This window comes from Saccopteryx leptura, chromosome 8 (assembly GCF_036850995.1).
Source record: "Saccopteryx leptura isolate mSacLep1 chromosome 8, mSacLep1_pri_phased_curated, whole genome shotgun sequence".
In the NCBI taxonomy this organism is placed as follows: domain Eukaryota; kingdom Metazoa; phylum Chordata; class Mammalia; order Chiroptera; family Emballonuridae; genus Saccopteryx; species Saccopteryx leptura.
The window spans coordinates 85,565,503-85,584,640 of NC_089510.1; the positions used below are offsets into that span (position 1 = coordinate 85,565,503).

Consider the following 19,138-nt stretch of genomic DNA (forward strand, 5'->3'; position numbering starts at 1 on the left):
GTGGTGGCGCAGAGGAAAGAGTGTCAGCCTGGGATGCTAAGCACCCAGGTTTGAAACCCTGAGGTTGCCAGCTTGAGTGCAAGGCTGCTGGCTTGAGTGTGGGATCTAGACATGACCCCATGGTCTCTGGCTTGAGCCCAAGGTCACTGACTTGCGCCAGGAGTCACTGAGTCAGCTGAAGCCCTCCAGTCAAGGCACATATGAGAAGCAATCAATGAACAGCTAAGGAGCCACAACTATAAGTTGATGCTTCTCATCTCTCTCCCTTCCTGTCTGTCCCTGTCTGTATGTATGTATGTCTCTCTCTCTTTCTCTCTCTCTCTTGCTTAAAATAAAAAGCCAGAGTAGCTGGGTTCAACCCTGTCTCTATTACTTAGCTAGCTGTGGGACCCAGTCACTTCGCCTTTCTGGGCCTCGATTTTCTCATTTATAAAATGGGGATAAAAATAGTGCCTACAACAGAATTTTTTAATGATTATGTGGATTAACATACATATAGAGCTTAAAACAATGTCTGGTATGAAGTAAGTGTTTGGTAAACCTGGGCTAGTGTTATTGTAATATGATGATTCAGAACTCTTGTTTTTGCTGTGGTCTTCCTGTATTCAGAAAAGTTTGGCTGTGGAAACTATTTTATTGGAATATATCCCCTTTATTAGTGGCCATTCATTGTGTTTGGGAGCATTTCATCACCAAGGTCTATTGACCTGGATGTTTTCAGATATTTCCTTACAACCTTTAAAAGAAAAGAAGCTTTTGTATTAAGTACCACATAAAATATAAAACCCAAGCAACATCATTTCATTAAAAAAGCAATTATAAAATCTACACTTTTGTGACTCCATTAGCATTTGATAAAAAGAATTCTTTAACAAGAATTCAGCAATGCCCAGATCACCCACAGGTCTCACACACAGAGGTATTTGTAAAGCCAGATTTCAGAAGTCAGGCACTAAGTGGTAGAAATTGTAAAGATCTTGGAATGGAACCTCCTGAGTTTATATTCTGATTTCATCACTTGGGCTTCCCTTAACCTTTGCATCTGTCAGGTTCTTCATCTATAAAGTGATAATAGCAGATGCTTCTACAGGCATCTGTATTCTTATTATGAGAATTAAGTGAAATAACTTATACAAAATGCATAGTACAGTACCCAGCACTGATGGACACTCCTAAATATTAGCTACAGTTAGTATAATTTATAAGCAATATAGAGCAATTGGAAATATATGTGTTGCCTTTAATAGAGGCTAAAGCAAAAATAATTATCTACTAATGGGAGAGAAACCGTAAAATGAACGTCTAAAGCAGTGGTAGTCAACCTGGTCCCTACCGCCCACTAGTGGGCGTTCCAGCTTTCATGGTGGGCGGTAGCAGAGCAACCAAAGTATAAATAAAAAGATAGATTTAACTATAGTAAGTTGTTTTATAAAGATTTATTCTGCCAAACTTAGTGAAAATCCGAGATAAAGTACTTGGTAAGTAATTATTATGATATGCTTTAACTTGCTGTAACTCTGCTTTATAAATTTTATAAAGTAAAGTTACTTCCCTACTTTATAAATCACCATTACTGTGGAACTGATGGGTGGTTAGAAAATTTTACTACTAACAGAGATACAAAAGTGGGTGGTAGGTATAAAAAGGTTGACTACCCCTGGTCTAAATGATCCCAGCACAGATATACAAATGGCCACTCAAAGGAGGCCAGCATAGCATAACGTTATCCATGAATTAGCCATAAGTAGAGGGAGAGTATGTCCATTGAAAAGTAAATGGGTCTGACCAGGTGGTGGCGCAGTCCATAGAGCATGGAACTGGGACACAGAAGACCCAGGTTCGAAACCCGAGGTCGGGTTCAACACAGGCTCATCTGGTTTGAGCAAAGCTCACCAGCTTGAGCCAAAGGTCACTGGCTTGAGGAAGGGGTCACTCACTCTGCTGTAGCCCCCTGCTCAAGGCACATATGAGAAAGCAATCAATGAACAACTAAGATGCCACAACAAAGAATTGATGCTTCTCATCTTTCTCCCTTCCTGTCTGTCTGTCCCTCTCTCTGTCTCTCTCTCTCTGCCTCTGTCATGAAAAAAAAAAAGTAAGTGGAGCTCTAGCTGGTTGGCTCAGCTGTTTGGCTCAGTGGTAGAGCATCAGCCCAGCATGTGGATGTCCTGGGTTCAATTCCTGGTTAGGGCACACAGGAGAAGTAACCATCTGCTTCTCTACCCCACTCCCTCCCTCCTCACTCTATCTCTCTCTTCTCCTGCAGCCATGGCTCGACTGGCTCAAGCACATTGGCCCCAGGCGCTGAAGATGGAATCCATGGAGCCTCTACCTCAGGTGCTAAAAATAGCTCGGTTGTGAGCATGGTCCCAGATGGGCAAAGCATCAGCCACAGACGGGGGTTGCTGGGTGGATGCCAATCCGGGCGCATGTGGAAGTCTGTCTGTCTATCTCCCCTCTTATCACTTGGAAAAGAAGGGGGGAAAAAAGAAAAGAAAAATAAGAGTAAGTAGGGCATCCAGAGAAGCACAGGAAACTGGAAACCAACAGGCAGACAGAAGCCATGAGAATCCTCTTGTATCCACAGAAGATGTTATGGTGGCCCACAGACTCCAAGGATGTGGTCCCTTTGGCAAGGCTCTCTGTATAGTGGGAAGTTCCTCAAGCTATCTCAGCTAAGGCTTTTCCTAAAATCACCCACATTCCTTGACTATGACTGTTTCCCAAACCCTCATTGTGATGAGAATCTGACTTCTCACATAGCATAACTTAACAAACTGACATTCCAGGTCTGTCATCACTCTGTTAGTCATGAGATTCAGTCTCTCAGGGTCCAGTCATCCCAGGTAAGTGTAAACAGTGAGTCCTCAGACCTTCCAGGAAAAGGTCTTTCTAGTCATTTTCTCGTGGAAAACTTTATTATGACATTTCTGCAGCATATAACAGAAGTAGTAAAGCTATATCTGAACCATGATTCCAGGTCTTCCAACCTTAGATCCAATAGTCTTTCCATTATGAAAAATGTAAGCGTCTTTCCTAGAGCTTGAGCATAAATTCCCTCATCTAATTCTTAATTAAAGATGGTTAAAGGGGAAGACTACAGAGTTAATCAATGTCCTAAATTCAAGATGTGTACTAAACAAAGGAAAAGCCTGATTAACTGCCCTACCATTTACCTAGAAGTTACCTAAAAATGGTCAAACTAACATGATTGATGTCACACTGGCAAATGTGTTTGCTGGCAGGCGTACAAAGCCCACATTGAAAGCAAATGTGAGGCCAAAGAAGTGGGCTTACAGTGCCTACTAGTGGTTGTCACATATCACTGCATGGCTAAGAAAGTATTTTAAGTGTAAAAAGGACTGCTTGGGGCAAAGGACACAGGATGTGGTGGGCAGATGGTGCTTTATTGAGCTGTACACGTGAAACCTGTATGGTTTTGCGAACCAATATCACCCCAATAAATTAAGTTAATTTAAAAAAAAGAAACAAGATTAATGACAACTTCCCACATTCCAAATGTATGACCCAAGTGAAGTGTATATTTCTCTGTGAAAACTTTCTTTACATTAAAAAACAGATGCATCTTTTTAGGAAACCAAACATATGAAAACAGGGAACATGTATAAAATTAGATGAGATTATTCATTTAAAAATAAAGTACTTTTAACCTGACCAGTGGATAGAGCGTCAGTCTAGGACACTGAGGACCCAGGTTCGAAACCCCTAGGTCCCTGGCTTGAGCATGGGCTCACCAGTGTTAGCACAGGGTCACCCGTTTAAGCGTGGGATCATAGACATGACCCCATGGTCGCTGGCTTGAGCACAAGGTCGCTGGCTTGAACAAGGGTCTCTGGCTCAGCTGGAGCTTCCCACTGAGGCACATATGAGAAAGCAATCAATGAACAACTAAGGTGCTGTAAGTATGAATTGATGCTTCTCATCTCTCTCACTTCTTATCTGTCCCTCTCTCTTTCTCTCACTAAAAATTAATTAATTAATTAATTGAAATAAAATGCTTTTAATAAGACCCCCAATTGAGGGATAAGTTCCTCTGGTGAATTTTAATATTTGATAATTCAAAAATTCCACATACACACACATTTTCAGAAATATTGTAATATGAATTCATAGTGTGAACAAATGTATTAATCACAGATTTATAAAAAGAAAATACCTGTGAGTTTTGGGGTTTTGTCTATTTTGCTGATCACTAAAACCTGAGTGTGGCATAGTGCCTAATAAACATAAAGGCAATCAATACACATCTGTTCAATTGATCTAAATTGAGGGGTTCAAAACAAGAAACTGAATTTGCAAGCCTCAAAGTTTCACTAGGATGATGCCTCAGTTGGTTTGGGCTATAATAACAGAATACCACAGGCTGGGTGGTTCAATAGACAACAGAAACTTACACTGCTCACAAAAATTAGGAGATATTTTATCGCTTCATATTTATTTCAAAATATCCCCTAATTCTTCTCACAAAAATTAGGAAATATTTTATCACTTCATATTCATTTTGAAGTATCCTCTAATATTTGTGAGCAGTATATTTCTCCCAGTTTTGGAGGCTGGAAGTCCAAGCGCAAGGCACTGACTGGCAGGTTCAGTGTCTGGTGAGAGTCTTCCTCTTGGTTCATAGACAGCAACTTTCTTTCTGTGTCCTTACATGGTGGAAGGGACAAAGGATTTTTCTGGAGTCTCTCTCTAATGACATTCCTCTTTCTTTCTTTCTTTCTTTCTTTCTTTCTTTCTTTCTCTCACTCTCTTTCTTTTTAGAGAGAGAAGGGGAGGAGAGAGATGAGAAGCATCAACTCATAGTTGTGGCACCTTAGTTGTTTATTGATTGCTTTGCATATGTGCCTTAACCAGCGGTCTCAAGACTAGCCAGTGACCTTTTGCTCAAGCCAGCAAGCTTGGGCTCAAGCCAGTGACCTTGGGCTGTAAGCCAACAACCTTTGGGCTCAAATCAGCAACCTTTGGATCACGTTGATGACCTTGTACTCAAGCTTGCCAGCCCGTGCTCAAGCCAGGGAGCCCACATTCTAGCTGGTGACCTTAGGTTTCAAACCAAGGCCCTCAGCATCCCAGGTCAGCTCTATACACTACGCCACTGCTGGTCAGGCTCTAACTCCATTCTTGAGGGCTCCATCCTCATGACCTAATCACCTCCCAAAGGCTCCACCTTCAAACACCATCACATTGAAGATTAGGTTTCAATATATAAATTTTGAAGGAGTCACAAATATTCAGTTCATAGCAGATGGGAACCTGAAGACAAGATATGGGATAAATCAGTAGGTGGGGATTCAAACTGGTCTAGGGGTGGACAAAAGGCCAAATAAAGGTTTTTTGTGGTCTCAGGTACCCACCTGTTGTCCTTGGCACAGTGGCACCATCTCCATTAGAAGGAATGTGTGGTACTCAGTCTCAAGTAGAAAAGTTTCATCATCTAGAGATAGGTCTCAGTCACAGTATCTCCATCAAGAGAAGAGGAGCAGCACTTTCACAAATTACTACTATCTGGAATTTGAAATGCAGCTACTAGGGGAGGGGGGCAGGGCAACTGTGCTTTCAGGGTGCCATTGCTTGGCCTTCGTGATGCAATTATAATACCATTCCCTTAGAAGCCATTTTATTCCAAATTTCCCTCCTTCAGCTTGGAGATAAAGCAGAATAATGAAAATTTTGTACCTGGAGTATTAGGTTTCAGTCCTTTCTGGAATGTTTGCTCTCTTCTGCCTTCAAACAGCCAATTCTATTTATCTGTTTCTCTACCAGAACTTTCAGGACACACTGGATGATATTTCTAATTCAACCTTTGAGGTCATACTTTCTGAAGAACAGTAAAAGTCCTTAAGTTTAGCTTAAACTGGAGGTCACATTTTCTAAAAATGTAGTAGTAATAAAGTATGTGATTTCTAAAAGAAAAAAAAATAAGAAAATTAACTAGAAAGCCACACCATTAAATTTTCTTAGAAATTAAGAGTAGCTATTTCTGTTAGCTACCTAGTAGATCAAAATACAGAGCAATTTATCCAACTTTAAGCCTTTTACTGAAAATGTATGAATTATAAAGTGATCAAAACTATCATGTACCTTCTTGTTATTTATTCATTCAATACAAAATATAAAATTATAAATTATGTTATCAACATTATACTGCCCCATTAAAAAATGGCTAGAAGAGGGCCCTGGCTGGTTGGCTAAGTGGTAGAGTGTTGGCACAGCATGTGGATGTCCCAGGTTTGATTCCCTGTCAGGTCACACAAGAGAGGTGACTATCCGCTTCTCCACCCTTCCCCTCCACCCCACCCCCACCCCCACTTTTACTCTTTGTCTTTCTCTCCCTCTCTTTCCCTCCTGCAGCAAGTGGCTCAGTGGGTTCGAGTGCATCAGCCTTAGACGCTGAGAATAGCTCCATGGAGCCTCCGCTTTAGGTGATAAAAATAGCTTGGTTTCAAGCATAGCCCCAGATGGGCAGAACATCAGCCCCAGATGGAAGTTGCCTGGTGGATCCTGGTCAAGGCACATGTGAGAGTCTGTCTATCTCCCTTGCTCTCACTTGGAAAAGAAAAAAAAATTTTTTTAATGCCTAGAAAAGAAGTGTATGTCTCAATTGTACCAATTGTTTTCTTTTGTTTGTTTGTTACATAAAGATTCTACCTTATGAAATTATCCCAAATGGGAATGCTATTAGACACAAAGATTCAAGGGAGATATTAGAGCAGAATCCTCGCTCTATTACTTCCTAGTTGTGTTAATCTGGGCAAATTATTTAATCTTTTTGTTAAGTAACTCTGTTTAGTAACTACTATTCTATTTCCTGTCAGTAAAACTGTATTTAAAAATAATTATTTCATAATAGCTATGTGAATTAAATTTATTGTTGCATGCAAAATGCTTGGACAAGCACCTAACACATAGTAAGTATTCGACAAGTATTAGCTTTTAAACCAAAAACAGTTAATCAGTTGGATGTAAACCTATTTGAAACCAATATAATTTTATCCTTCCTGTTACATAGCAATGAAATTCACAGCATTGAATTTGGAAGGAAAGTAAATGGTATCTCTTTTTTAACTACAGGATAAGGTATCTCTAGTCACTCCCCTGTTTTTTGCCATTAAGATTTAACAATTAGATAAAATTTCTTTTTTAATTTCACTGATATTTTTGCAGAAATTATCTTGGCCACTGGAGGGCTCTCACAGCCTCTCGTTAATGCTAGGTAAAAATTACTAAAAATAACACAAAGAATGAACCTTACAAAATGCCAATAGCACAACTGATACACTCCTTTTCAAAAGTAATCAGCAACACATAGCAAAAGAATTTAAAATGTGTATATTTTTCGATTCAGTTTCCAAAAGTCTAAGAAAATTTATTATAAAAGTGTTCAAGTTTTTCTATTCACATTTCAAGTAAGTGTTTAGTTAAGTAAATGATGTGTTATAAAATATGAATTTCAAAATACAGATTGCTAAATTTTAATTCAAAATGCCTGTACAGTTAGAGACTGGTTCTTAAATATATATAAATATATTTAGAAAATACATAGAAATGTTAATAAGCAGTTCCTTTGGGTAATGAGATTGAGGTTTTCTCTCTTGTTCTTTAGGCATTTTCTAAATTCCCATAATAAACATGAGTTAATTTTATAATAAGAAAAAATTTGATTTTTTTATTTTAAATACTTTCCATATTTTAAAATATTTATTATTATAAGGGTCTATAAAGAGTACTCATGTCCCTATACATTATATGGTCATCCTGATGATTATGTCACCATCTTGTTGACAATCTTCTTCACCTGCAACATAGTTCAAACCCATTAGGATACAAGATCACACAGGCCTCTTATGACACAACTCTCACAGCAACCCCTCCCCTCCAGTATGCAGCCACTTACTCCTAGCAATGTCCACAGCAGTTACATGAACGTCTCAGTAGCTCCTCATAGAAAACTGCCACCCTTTATCATTCCCTATGCTTTACACTTGCCCTTCATCCTTTAGGTGATGAGCTTCTCCAGCCAGCTATGTTCAGTCACCCAAAATTAGTTAGCTCAAGAACCTCCTATGACAGTCTTCCTACGATACGAAGTTCTAAAGAGTTCCCATAGTGCCTCGGACATGCTTTTCATCAAAATATGAATTATTCATCTTGTACTGGTTAATTTCTTTCTTTTTCCCTTTCTTTTTTTCTTTTTATTTTTTTTTAATGAGAGAGACAGACAGACAGAATGGGACAGACAGGAAGGGAAAGAGGTAAGATGCATAAGCTTGTTGTTGCAGCATTTTCGTTCATTGATTGTTTCTCATATGTGCCTTGATGGGAGGGGGGGGCTCCAGCTGAGCCAGTGACCCCTTGCTCAAGCCAGCAACCTTGGGCTCAAGCCAGTGACCATGGGCTCAAGCCAGCGACCACACTCAAGCAAGTGACCCCACGCTCAAGCTGGTGAGCCAGCGCTCAAGCCGGATGGCCCACACTCAAGCTGGTGACCTCCAGGCTTCAAAGCTGGGTCCTCAGTGCCCTAGGCTGCTGCTTTATCCACTCTACCACCACGTGGTCAGGCTGTACTAGTTAGTTTCTAATTTAACTATGTGAATTGTTTTCTCAGAAAGTATAATATTACATTCATTACTATCCTCCAACCTATCCTCACATAGTTCCTTCTGCAGATTATGTTTTCCAATACAGCCACAGCTCTCCCCTCCCCCAGCTTGCATCTTTCATAGTTCTGTTCAGGTGTCATTTGAAACAAGAACACTCCTCACCCTCCAAGTTGAGCTAAATGTACTTCTCATGTTCCCCTAGCCCTCTGTAAAAGAAAAGGAAAAAAAATCTTAGCCACACTGCTTTAAAATAATCTGTTCAGGTGTCTGGAAGTTTTTCAAAGACGGAAGCTGTGCCTGACATTCTGGTAAGTTCAGTTTCTAGCAGTCTCAGTGTCAGGCCAGCACAAACAGTAATCATTGTTGGAGCCAAACTAAAGTTCTAGCTTTAACGTATAAAACTCTGTGTTTTCAACCAATATCATTTGGGGGGAAATTCTGGTCCTATCCTGTGCAACCTCTCAGTTGACTCCCCGCAATTCCCATCTCCTGGTATTCACAGGCTTGCACAGTGCCCTCCCACACTGCTCCAGAGTGAGTCTGGATGAGCAACAGCATAGCACAGGAGCAATGGTATATCATTTGCAAGATCAGGTTATAAAAAAACCTGAGTGGTAACAAACAATTAACTAAGAAGTTCCAAGCTGTCATTCTCCACAGAAAAATAAAGAGAGACAGACAGACTGATAGATAGACAGATAGACTGGGCTGATTTCTAGGATCAAAGCAAGCCTAACTCAGTGTTGAAGGAGTGCCCCAGCATAGAGCCAAACTGCAAAGACAAGGGGGAGTGATTTTTATTTTCTGTTTCTTTCTTTTGACTTCTTTTGTGGGTGTTTGTTGTGGTGGTTTGGTTTGGTTTGGTTTGGTTCGGTTTCTGGCATTTAAGGAAATCTGTCAAGCCCTGGCCAGTTGGCTCAGTGGTAGAGCATTGGCCTGGCATGTGGATGTCCTGGGTTTGATTCCCAGTCAGGGCACACAGGAAAGTCACCCAGCTGCTTTCACCACTTCTGTTCAACATAGTATTAGAGGTTCTAGCCATAGCAATTAGGGGAAAAAACAGGAAAAATAAATTTAAAGCATCCAAATTGAAAAGAAAATTGTCTATTTGCAGATGATGTGATCTTATATGTAGAAAGACTTTAAAGATTCCACACATAGAACTAATAAGTGAATTTAGCAAAGTTCCAGGATACAAAATGAACACTCAAAAATCAATGGCATTTACTACATACTAGCAGTAAACAATCCAAAATTAAAATTAAGAAAACAATTCCATTTGCAATACATGAAACAAAATTAAGAATAAATTTGACTAAGGATGAGAAAGATGTGTACACTAAAAACTACAAAACACTGTTGAGGCCCTGGCGGGTTGGCTCAGCGGTACAGCGTCGGCCTGGCGTGCAGGGGTCCTGGGTTCGATTCCCGGCCAGAGCACACAAGAGAAGCGCCCATCTGCTTCTCCACCCCTCCCCCTCTCCTTCCTCTCTGTCCCTCTCTTCCCCTCCCGCAGCCGAGGCTCCATTGGAGCAAAGATGGCCTGGGCGCTGGGGATGGCTCCTTGGCCTCTGCCTTAGGCGCTAGAGTTGCTCTGGTCTCGACAGAGCGACGCCCCGAATGGACAGAGCATCGCCCCCTGGTGGGCGTGCTGGGTGGATCCCAGTCGGGCACATGCGGGAGTCGGACTGCCTCCCCGTTTCCAGCTTCGAAAAAATGAAAAAAAACAAACCACTGCTGAAAGAAATTAAAGAAGGCATAAATAAATGGACAGACCTCTCATGTTCATAGATTCAAAGGCAATATTAAGGTGACAAGTCAATACAGTGATCCACAGATACAGTGCAATCCCTATCAGAATCCCAATGGTGTTTTTTTGTAAAAGTAGGAAAGCCTATACTAAAATTTAAATGGACTCTCAAGAAACCCTCAAATAGCCAAAACAATCTTTAATAAAAACAACTTTGAAAGAAAAAAAAACAAATTTTAAAGACTCATTTTTCATTTCAAAACTTACTACAAAGCTACCATCATCAAAATCGAGAGGTGCTGGAATAAGGGCAGATATACAGAGCAGTGGAACCCCAGCTCAGAAATAGACCTCGCGTGCATGGTCAAGGATTTTTAACAAAGATGGCAAAACCACTCAATGGAAAAGGACAGTTTTCAACAAATGTATAAACTGGATATCCAGATGCAAAAAGAATGAAAATGGAAAACTTACCTTACACTATATACAAAATTAACTCAAATGGATCAAAGATCTAAATATAACGAGCTAAAAGTGAAATTCTTAATAGAAAACAGGGGTAAAGCTTCATGATATTGGATGTGGTGACCATATCTTAGATATGACACCAAAAGTACAGGCAACAAAAGAAAAAGTAAATAGGGTTTTATCAAAACTTAAAACTTTTGTGCATCAAAGGACACTATTAAGAGTGAAAAGATAGCCAAAAAATAGGAGAATATATTTCAACTCATATCTGATAAGGGATTGATATCTAAAATATATTAAGAATTACAACTCAACAAACTCAATTTAAAAATGGGCCAAGGACTTGAATAGATATTTCTCCAAGATTTACAAACAAATGGCCAATAGGCACGTGAAAAGATGTTCAACATTAGTCACTAGGAAAATGCAAAGCAAACCACAATGAAATAATCCTTCACATTCATCAAGGGGACTATTATCAATGAAATGGAAAATGGCCCTGGCCAGGTAACTCAGTTGGATGACACCACGGTTGCAGGTTCCATCCTCGGTCAGGGCACATACAAGAATCAACAATGAATGCATAAATAAGTGGAACCACAAATCAATGTCTCTCTCTCGCCCCCTTCCTCTCTAAAATCAATCAATCAATCAACATTTTTTTTAAATAATTTTATTTTTTTAATGGGGCAACATCAATAAATCAGGATACATATATTCAAAGATAACATATCCAGGTTATCTTGTTGTTCAATTATGTTGCATACCCATCACCCAAAGTCAGATTGTCCTCTGTCACCTTCTATCTAGTTTTCTTTGTGCCCCTCCCCCTAACATTTTTTTTTAAATAAAAAGTGCTGATAGGGATGTGGAAAAAGTTGGAAACCTGTGCATTCCTGGTGAGAATGTAAATGAAGCAGCTGCTGTGACCAAGTCTGGTGATTCCTCAGACATAAAATATAGACTTAGCATATGACCCAGCAATTCCAGTTCTGGGTGTATACCGAAAACAATGAAAAGCAAGGATATAAATGTAAATCGGTGTTCACAGCAGCCTTATTCACAAGAGCTAAAATGTGTAAACCCAAAATGTCCCAATGTCCATCAAAAGATGAATGGGTAAACAGACATGGTATCTATAACTATGATATTATCATCATAAAAAATAAATTATTATACATGCTACAATATGAATGTGCCTTGAAAACATTGTTAAGTGAAAGCAGTCAGAGAAAAAAGAAAATATATTTTACAATTCTGCTTGTATGAGGCATCTAGAATAGGCAAATTCAGAAAGTAGAGGCTATCAAAAGGTAGGGGTAGAGGTAAATAGGGAGTTGTTTCAGATAATGAAAAATTGTGGTGATAGTTACACATCATGAATGTACTTACTGCCAATGAGTTATACTTTGTGCTGTTTTGCCACAAAAAAAATTGGAGGATCTGGCCTCCTGGTATTCATAACCTTGTGTAAGCCTCTCCAATTGAGTATAGGTTGGACTTAATGACTCACTTCTGAAAAACAGGATAAAAACATGTGACTCCATCTAGGTATCGAAGACTGTGACATCACACATTCTCCCCTTTGTTTCACTCATTTGGGGAAGCTATCCAGCATGTTATGGAGAGCTCCATGGACAGGCCCGTACAGTGAGGAACTAAGCCTGTCAATAGCCATGTGTGAACCTAGAAGCAGATCCTCAGCCCTGGCTGCTTGGCTCAGTGGACAGTGTTGGCCTGGTGTATGGACGTCCTGGGTTCATTTCCTGGTCAGAGCACACAAAAGAACTGACCATCTGCTTCTCTTCTCTTCCCTCTCCCCCTTCTCTCTCTTCCCCTCCTGCAGCCAGTGGCTCAACTGGTTCTAGCATTGGACCCAGAAAGAGGTTGCCGGGTGGATTCCAGTCAGGGCGCATGCGGAAGTCCATCTCCCCTCCTCTCACTTAAAAAAAAATACAATAAAATTAGGTATGGCCCTGGTTGGATAGAGAAGTATTTTATTATTAAAAAATAAAGAAAAAAGGAGCAGATCCTCCAGCTGTCAGGCTCTCAGATGACTTCATCCGCAGATAACATCCAAACTGCACTCAGATTCTAAGAGTCCCTGAGCCATCACATTTAACCTGTTCCTGCATTTCTGCCCCACAGATACTGTGTGTGATATTTCTTCTCAGCTCCTAAATTTTGTTATACAGTAATATTAATAGATAACTATTTTAATACCAGCAGTGGGAGAAAGGCTGTGGGAAAAATGCTAAGGCAAGAGTCCAGCATCATGAAAAAGAAAAATCTCTGTAAGCCAGTAGGTTCACCACCTGAAACAGTGCATAGAATTTCATTAATAATTTTTTTAAAAAGTTTAATTCAACCTCTTAGTGTGTAATGAAAAATAGGCTTTAAAGTAAAGAAAGGAAAAAATGTCAATTTTAAGGGATAAATGTGCAGAATACTAAGATGGCTTGAAACAGTTTAATTGGCATTAAAAGTTTTTATTTGGAATTTAATCCACAATCTTGGAATTTAATCCACAATCTGTACAAGTTTTTTACAAGGCATGAAAATGAAAAACAGCACAAAATACAGTTGAGGTATAAGCTAAGAGCACAGTATGTCATGTTTCAATAAATATAATTCAACATTTGTAAACTAAGTGACCAGATAGATGAGTCTTGTTTTATAGTAAAACCATATAAAATATTTATTTCACGTGAGGTAGAGGACAGTTTTGTGTCATGTAATACAACCAACAACAGCGATTTTAACCATACGACTGTACATCATTGGCAGAATTGTATATTGAACTATGAATAATGTAGTCAACAGTTACAGAACAGGTATTTCATTTACTGCCTTCACAGATTAAAACTTCAGATATAATTTAAGACTACTGTTTTGGCTTAAAATTATCAAGATAAACAAATACTTCTAACAGGATGGTTAAAAGCAAGTATATTTTATTTCTCCCAAACTATAATTCCCCAAAAGGTGTCCTAGATTTAGCAATTGAGTAAGACATTCTTACTAGAACTATTTTAAGTATGCTGTGCTTTATTTTCAAGTGAGGTATCTATATTGAAGAAAATCTTATAAATTTCTTTTATGTTCAACTAATTTAACACACTATTTTATTTTCTGGGCTTAACTTTTAAATTTCAGTTTTTACATTTGATCACTTTCTAATTCAAAAACAGTAGCACTATATGACACATCTCATTCTATTACTAAAAACAGGCCCCAATTGCATTATGTAGTTTAAAGCCATTTAAAATGGAAAGATTGTACAAAAATTAAAAAAAATAAACTGTCCATTTAAACAAAATTCAATATAGAATGCTTAAAGAAATGTTTCCAATAATGGAAATGCTTAAGTATTCTATACTAGAAAAGAAAAATGACTGTTTATTCAATCCCACAATGTATAATGCAGCAGTAATGCGTCCCTTATTGCTGACAGCTTCAATGAAGACTATTAACAAGTAGTTCCAAGCACAGAAACAGATGTACAATATGAGCACAACTTTTCATATTAATTTTTAATGTCCTGTCGTGCAGATTAAATGCATAAAAAAAAGAGGATTCTTCCCTAAGCAATCAAAACAAAAGTCTTTTCAGTGAGAAGAAAATTTTAGAAGCTGATCAAAAACCTTCAGCACCAGCTTTATAATTAATTTTAGGGAAATACCTCAATCATGTTTCATATTGCTCATTTATCATTTTACTTTTCCTTCAGAGAGCACAGACGTACAAATAAATTAGTTGTTCTGTCATGACTTCTGATAAATGAATATCCTGCAAATATTGTACTCAGTCTATTTCACCTACTTTAGTAACTTTTTAATTCAATATATACAAATGATTTTATATTCCCATTGGTAATATATTAAATATGCTATACAATTAGTTCAAGAAGCATAAAACATCCTAATTCTCGTGGACACAGAAATTCAAGCAAAAGAATATGCTTTACAAAACTAAAGCACAAGCCAACTTAAGTTATTGGTTAAATCTTTTTATAGTGTTACAAGATCATTTGTGAAATTAGGGTGGTTTTGAGCTTTCTTAATGACAGCAGAGTTTATATTTACTACCCTTTACAGATTTGGTACCTTTTCCTCATAAAGTTTACAGTACAGACATTATTATCACCCAGATTAAACATCACCTGCCACCCAGTAAGCATTCTATCTTTGCTTCCTTCTAACAATGCTCTAGCACTGTTGATAAACCATCCCTTTAATGCAGCTTTTTAAAGTAAATATTTTTATATTTTTCCTAAAAAGAATATTATAAAATCTAAGAAAAATCTGCTTGGCTAATGAATAGCACACAAAAACACCACCAAAACAATCTTTAAGATAGCAATCAACACAAAATGAGCATGCAAAGAAGAGCAAGTTTCTATGAATAATTTAGTAGAGGCCACTTTTAAAGTATTACAAAATCTCTGTATTCTCAAGCTATGTGGTGCAGCTTGACTTAAAATTACTTTTAACTAGAATAGGTATAATATTTACAAGTGACTAAAACACTACTTTCAAGGAAGTTAGAAACCTACTGCAAAATCAATGTATTTTGGGGAAAATGAAGACTATACAATTTCATGTGACAAGTTTTCATTATGTGCAAGTCTAGAAAATATATTTTACTCAATTCTAAATTAAGAATTTATGATAATTTAAAGGTTTAAGCGGTGCTCAACATTTTAAAGTAACATATTTCCAAAGACTTAAGTAATTTATAAGTTTTGGGTTGAAACTTAAGTTTATCATTTATTAAGTAATATGAGTAGAAAGATTTTGAGTGAATTACACAATAAAGGAAATTATAGGGGCTTAAGTTTGTCTCCCAAAAAACTTAGCTGTGACACAACTAATATACAATTAAAATGAAACTATATCTTAAAATGTCTTTGTGATTTTTCTTTCTCTAGATCTAAATAAAAGGTGTATCATTTTTAGCATTGTTCCTGTTTGTCACTTAACATTTGTTCCTCCTTGAAGAAATTCCAAAAATCAACAAATTACATTGCAGGATTAAAACAGTAAAATTTAAATGGTAAATAGAAAACACACATATAGATCACATTCTAGTGAAAAAACTATACTTTGGAAAGTACAAAAATTCTTTTAGGATACATTAGTACTATTAAGTAAAATATGAAAATAACTGGTTGAATGATAACTTACTGACTTTTGAAATTCTATACCATTAGAGTACCTATTGTCTATGCCGGGAATAGTACATAACCCTAGCAGATTTATAAAAACAGATGTAGCTCTCCAGTAATTTCATTCAGTACCATAGGCAAGAACATAAGAAACATAAATTTCATGGGATAATAGTATCAGTTAATAGTAGCTTCAGGAAACAGCCTTTAAAAAAATGCATACTAACATCTTATCTAATACCTTTTAAGCCATGAATGAACAACTATGAAATCTGCCATTAAAGAATGACCCGTACCTGTGCAAAAAAAGAAAAAAAATTGCAGATGTTGCCTTTCTCCCAAACTGTAAGATTCTCATCTTCTAAAAATTATCTAAAAATCTTTTAGTTGCAGACACCTACAGTTCCCTATATTAATCTATCATATACTATATCAGTTGACTGTAAATTTCTGATTTTGATATTAAGTAGTAATTAAAATGGTCCATTTGTGCAAATTTTGATAAGACAACATTTAAACATACAAAAGTCCAAAATAACCTTCAAGGCATTTAATATTTTACAAGTTAAAGGAAAACAAAGGCATAAATGGAAACAAAACCATTATATAAATCTCAGTAAGCCCCACAGCTACATATAAAACTGTACATGACGATTACAGATTGTACAGAAACTGATACACATTAATGGTAGCAGTTTTCCTCTACAGCAGTAACATTTCAACACCACTATTAACAACATAAACAAAAGTTCAGAAATTTTTACATTTTATTCTCTCCTGACATTGCTGCATTAAAAAAAAAACAACTAAATATAACCATATTTAACCAAAAAACAATTACAACTGCTTCTTGTGTTTAACAGCAGGATTACAACAAAGCATATTATCCTTCCCCATTATGCCCATGGCGTGTGCTATAACCTTTTGAAATTCTTCTTTTGACAAAATGTCTCTCAGGAGACATTAAAGAGAACTGAAGGAAATTCATTCCACAAGATGAAAAAATGAAAGCAAATTTTGTATATACTGATGACTAAAGTATAGAAAGGAGATTGTGTTAATGAAAAAAATGGAGTCACCCCCATCCCTCTATATCTGAAATATGACATCACCTTTGTATCTAAAATTGAGCCTGAAATATGGATAACAAAACTCATAACCATTTTCCATCACAATGCATTTTAAAAAGTATACAACTGTTAAATTTGCATTAAAAATATAGGCAGATTATCTAATAGTTGAAACCACAGAGTATTGTTACTAAACTGTTTGAAAAAAAAGTACAAAAAAACATACATTTTTATTCATTTGGAAATGTAATAATTTATCTACTAATATATAATCTCTTCACTTTCTCTGATTTACAAATGGATAGATGCCTAGTCATCTTCATGCAGATAAACTGTTCAGAATTCAATTAGCAAAGCAAACAAACAAACAAAAATAAACTCTGTCAGGAACACACAGATGAATCTCTTTAAAGGTTCCTATACTTTAGCAGTCTTTGATTTCAAAATTTGCAGCTTGAGCTCTTTTATCATCATTTCTAACTTCTGTCTTGCCTCCCGTTCCTGTCTGAGTTCATCTTGGAGTTCTTGCCTATCAGCCTCGGCATGGTCCAGTCTCTGTCTTAGTTCCGCCAACTATGTGATTTAAAAGACTGTGTCAGTTTTCATTCAGTCCTGTTTCCATTTAGTCCTCACATCATGGCAAAGATTTACCTTCAAATTACTCTTTACAAAATGAATTATTTCTTGCATACAACAATCCCTTGAACATCTAATAGTATTAAATCTGACAATGAAAGAAAGCAAAACAAAGGGTCAAGAGAACTGAGCCCCTAGCATACTTTCATCTTGCCCTACACTTTACCATACCTTCATCATCACAGCCTGCTCGTGTTAAGTGTTATTTGTTCCTCTTCTATAAGTTCTGAGCTACTATTCATTTTTGTTCCAGTGCTTTTGAACATAGTGGGCAACAGTTCATGTTTGTTAATATGCTGATTTGAAAGCCAATATATTATATTAAAATAATGTAACACTTGATATTCAGATAGCTAGAAATTAGCAATTTGGGCAACTAAACTACAAAACCCAATAGAAGTTCCAAGTAATAAAAGCAATCAAGGTTTTAAAAAGATCTTCTTCGATGATAGAGCATAAAGTAGTATTTAAAAGAATGATGTGTTCTGAAATGTAGCCTAATGAAATGAGTCTGACAAAATAGAATTTCTCCAATAGAGAAGGTAACAGCTTCCGTTTCCATGCTGGAAGGTAACACTGGACAAACAGTAACTCTTACCTGTGCCGCGTATTCAGCCTCTTTGCTTTTTTCTAAACTGGAGTCACAGGTACATTTTTGCTTCATAACCTGTTCTAATTTTTTCTCTAAGTCTTTCTGTTCAATGTAAAATTCTTCCATTCTTTGAGCATGTTCATTCTGCAAAGATTCAAGCTCTTTCTGTAAATTCTGCTGTTCTTCAGTGAGTTCCTTCATTGCTTTTGAACTACTCAACATTTCAACTTCCTGTATTATAAAGAATCACAATATAATTTGACTTTATTTCTATCACATTAAAAATTTCAATTCAAGAATACTATATAAAATATCTAAAATTCAGCTATATGCAGAGAGAATTAGCTTGCAAAACATTTCTCTAAAAATTTAAAAGTATATTAAAATTGCATGTGAGTGTAAAACCGAATAATCTTAAGTAAATTCGCAGCATCTTATCTTGATTTTTCTTAAAATATGCAAAAGTATCTTTTCATAACGGGCTATTAGATAACAATTTTACCATCTCAAGTTGTTGCTTCTTCTGCAAAATTGAGTTCAATTTTTCCTGTTGTTTTATATAAGTTCGCATTACTTCTTCCATGATTTTCCCCTTATCATCCTCACAAATGACATCTTTGACAAGAAGTGGAGATGAAGCTGCAGAATCATGGTCAATTACTGCCTTGCTTGTGTCTTTGATTAAGTTGCAAGTGGTAGATTTGGGTTTCTTCTTACTTACAGAATTATTTGACATTGATGGATCTTTTAAGAGGCAAAAATAAAGTAACAAGTATGAATATCTCTCTGTTAAAAAGTCAGTAGCACAATCCATACATTAAATTAAGAAAACAA

At 36.9% G+C, this 19,138-nt stretch overlaps 1 protein-coding gene across 5 annotated transcripts in view; it reads right to left on the reverse strand.

The window, feature by feature from the left end:
• Positions 1 to 13,867: 13,867 nt before the first annotated feature.
• The window catches only part of SKIL (SKI like proto-oncogene), a 32,198-nt gene continuing 26,927 nt past the window's right edge, over positions 13,868 to 19,138 (reverse strand). For all 5 annotated transcript variants that reach the window (XM_066346897.1, XM_066346896.1, XM_066346894.1 and 2 more), the window contains 3 exons: positions 18,807 to 19,048; positions 18,311 to 18,535; positions 13,868 to 17,649 (listed from right to left, as the gene is read on the reverse strand). In XM_066346897.1, the coding sequence (XP_066202994.1) occupies positions 17,494 to 17,649; positions 18,311 to 18,535; positions 18,807 to 19,048 (623 nt within the window). In that variant the 3' untranslated portion in view covers positions 13,868 to 17,493. The remainder of the gene's footprint in view (positions 17,650 to 18,310; positions 18,536 to 18,806; positions 19,049 to 19,138) is intronic.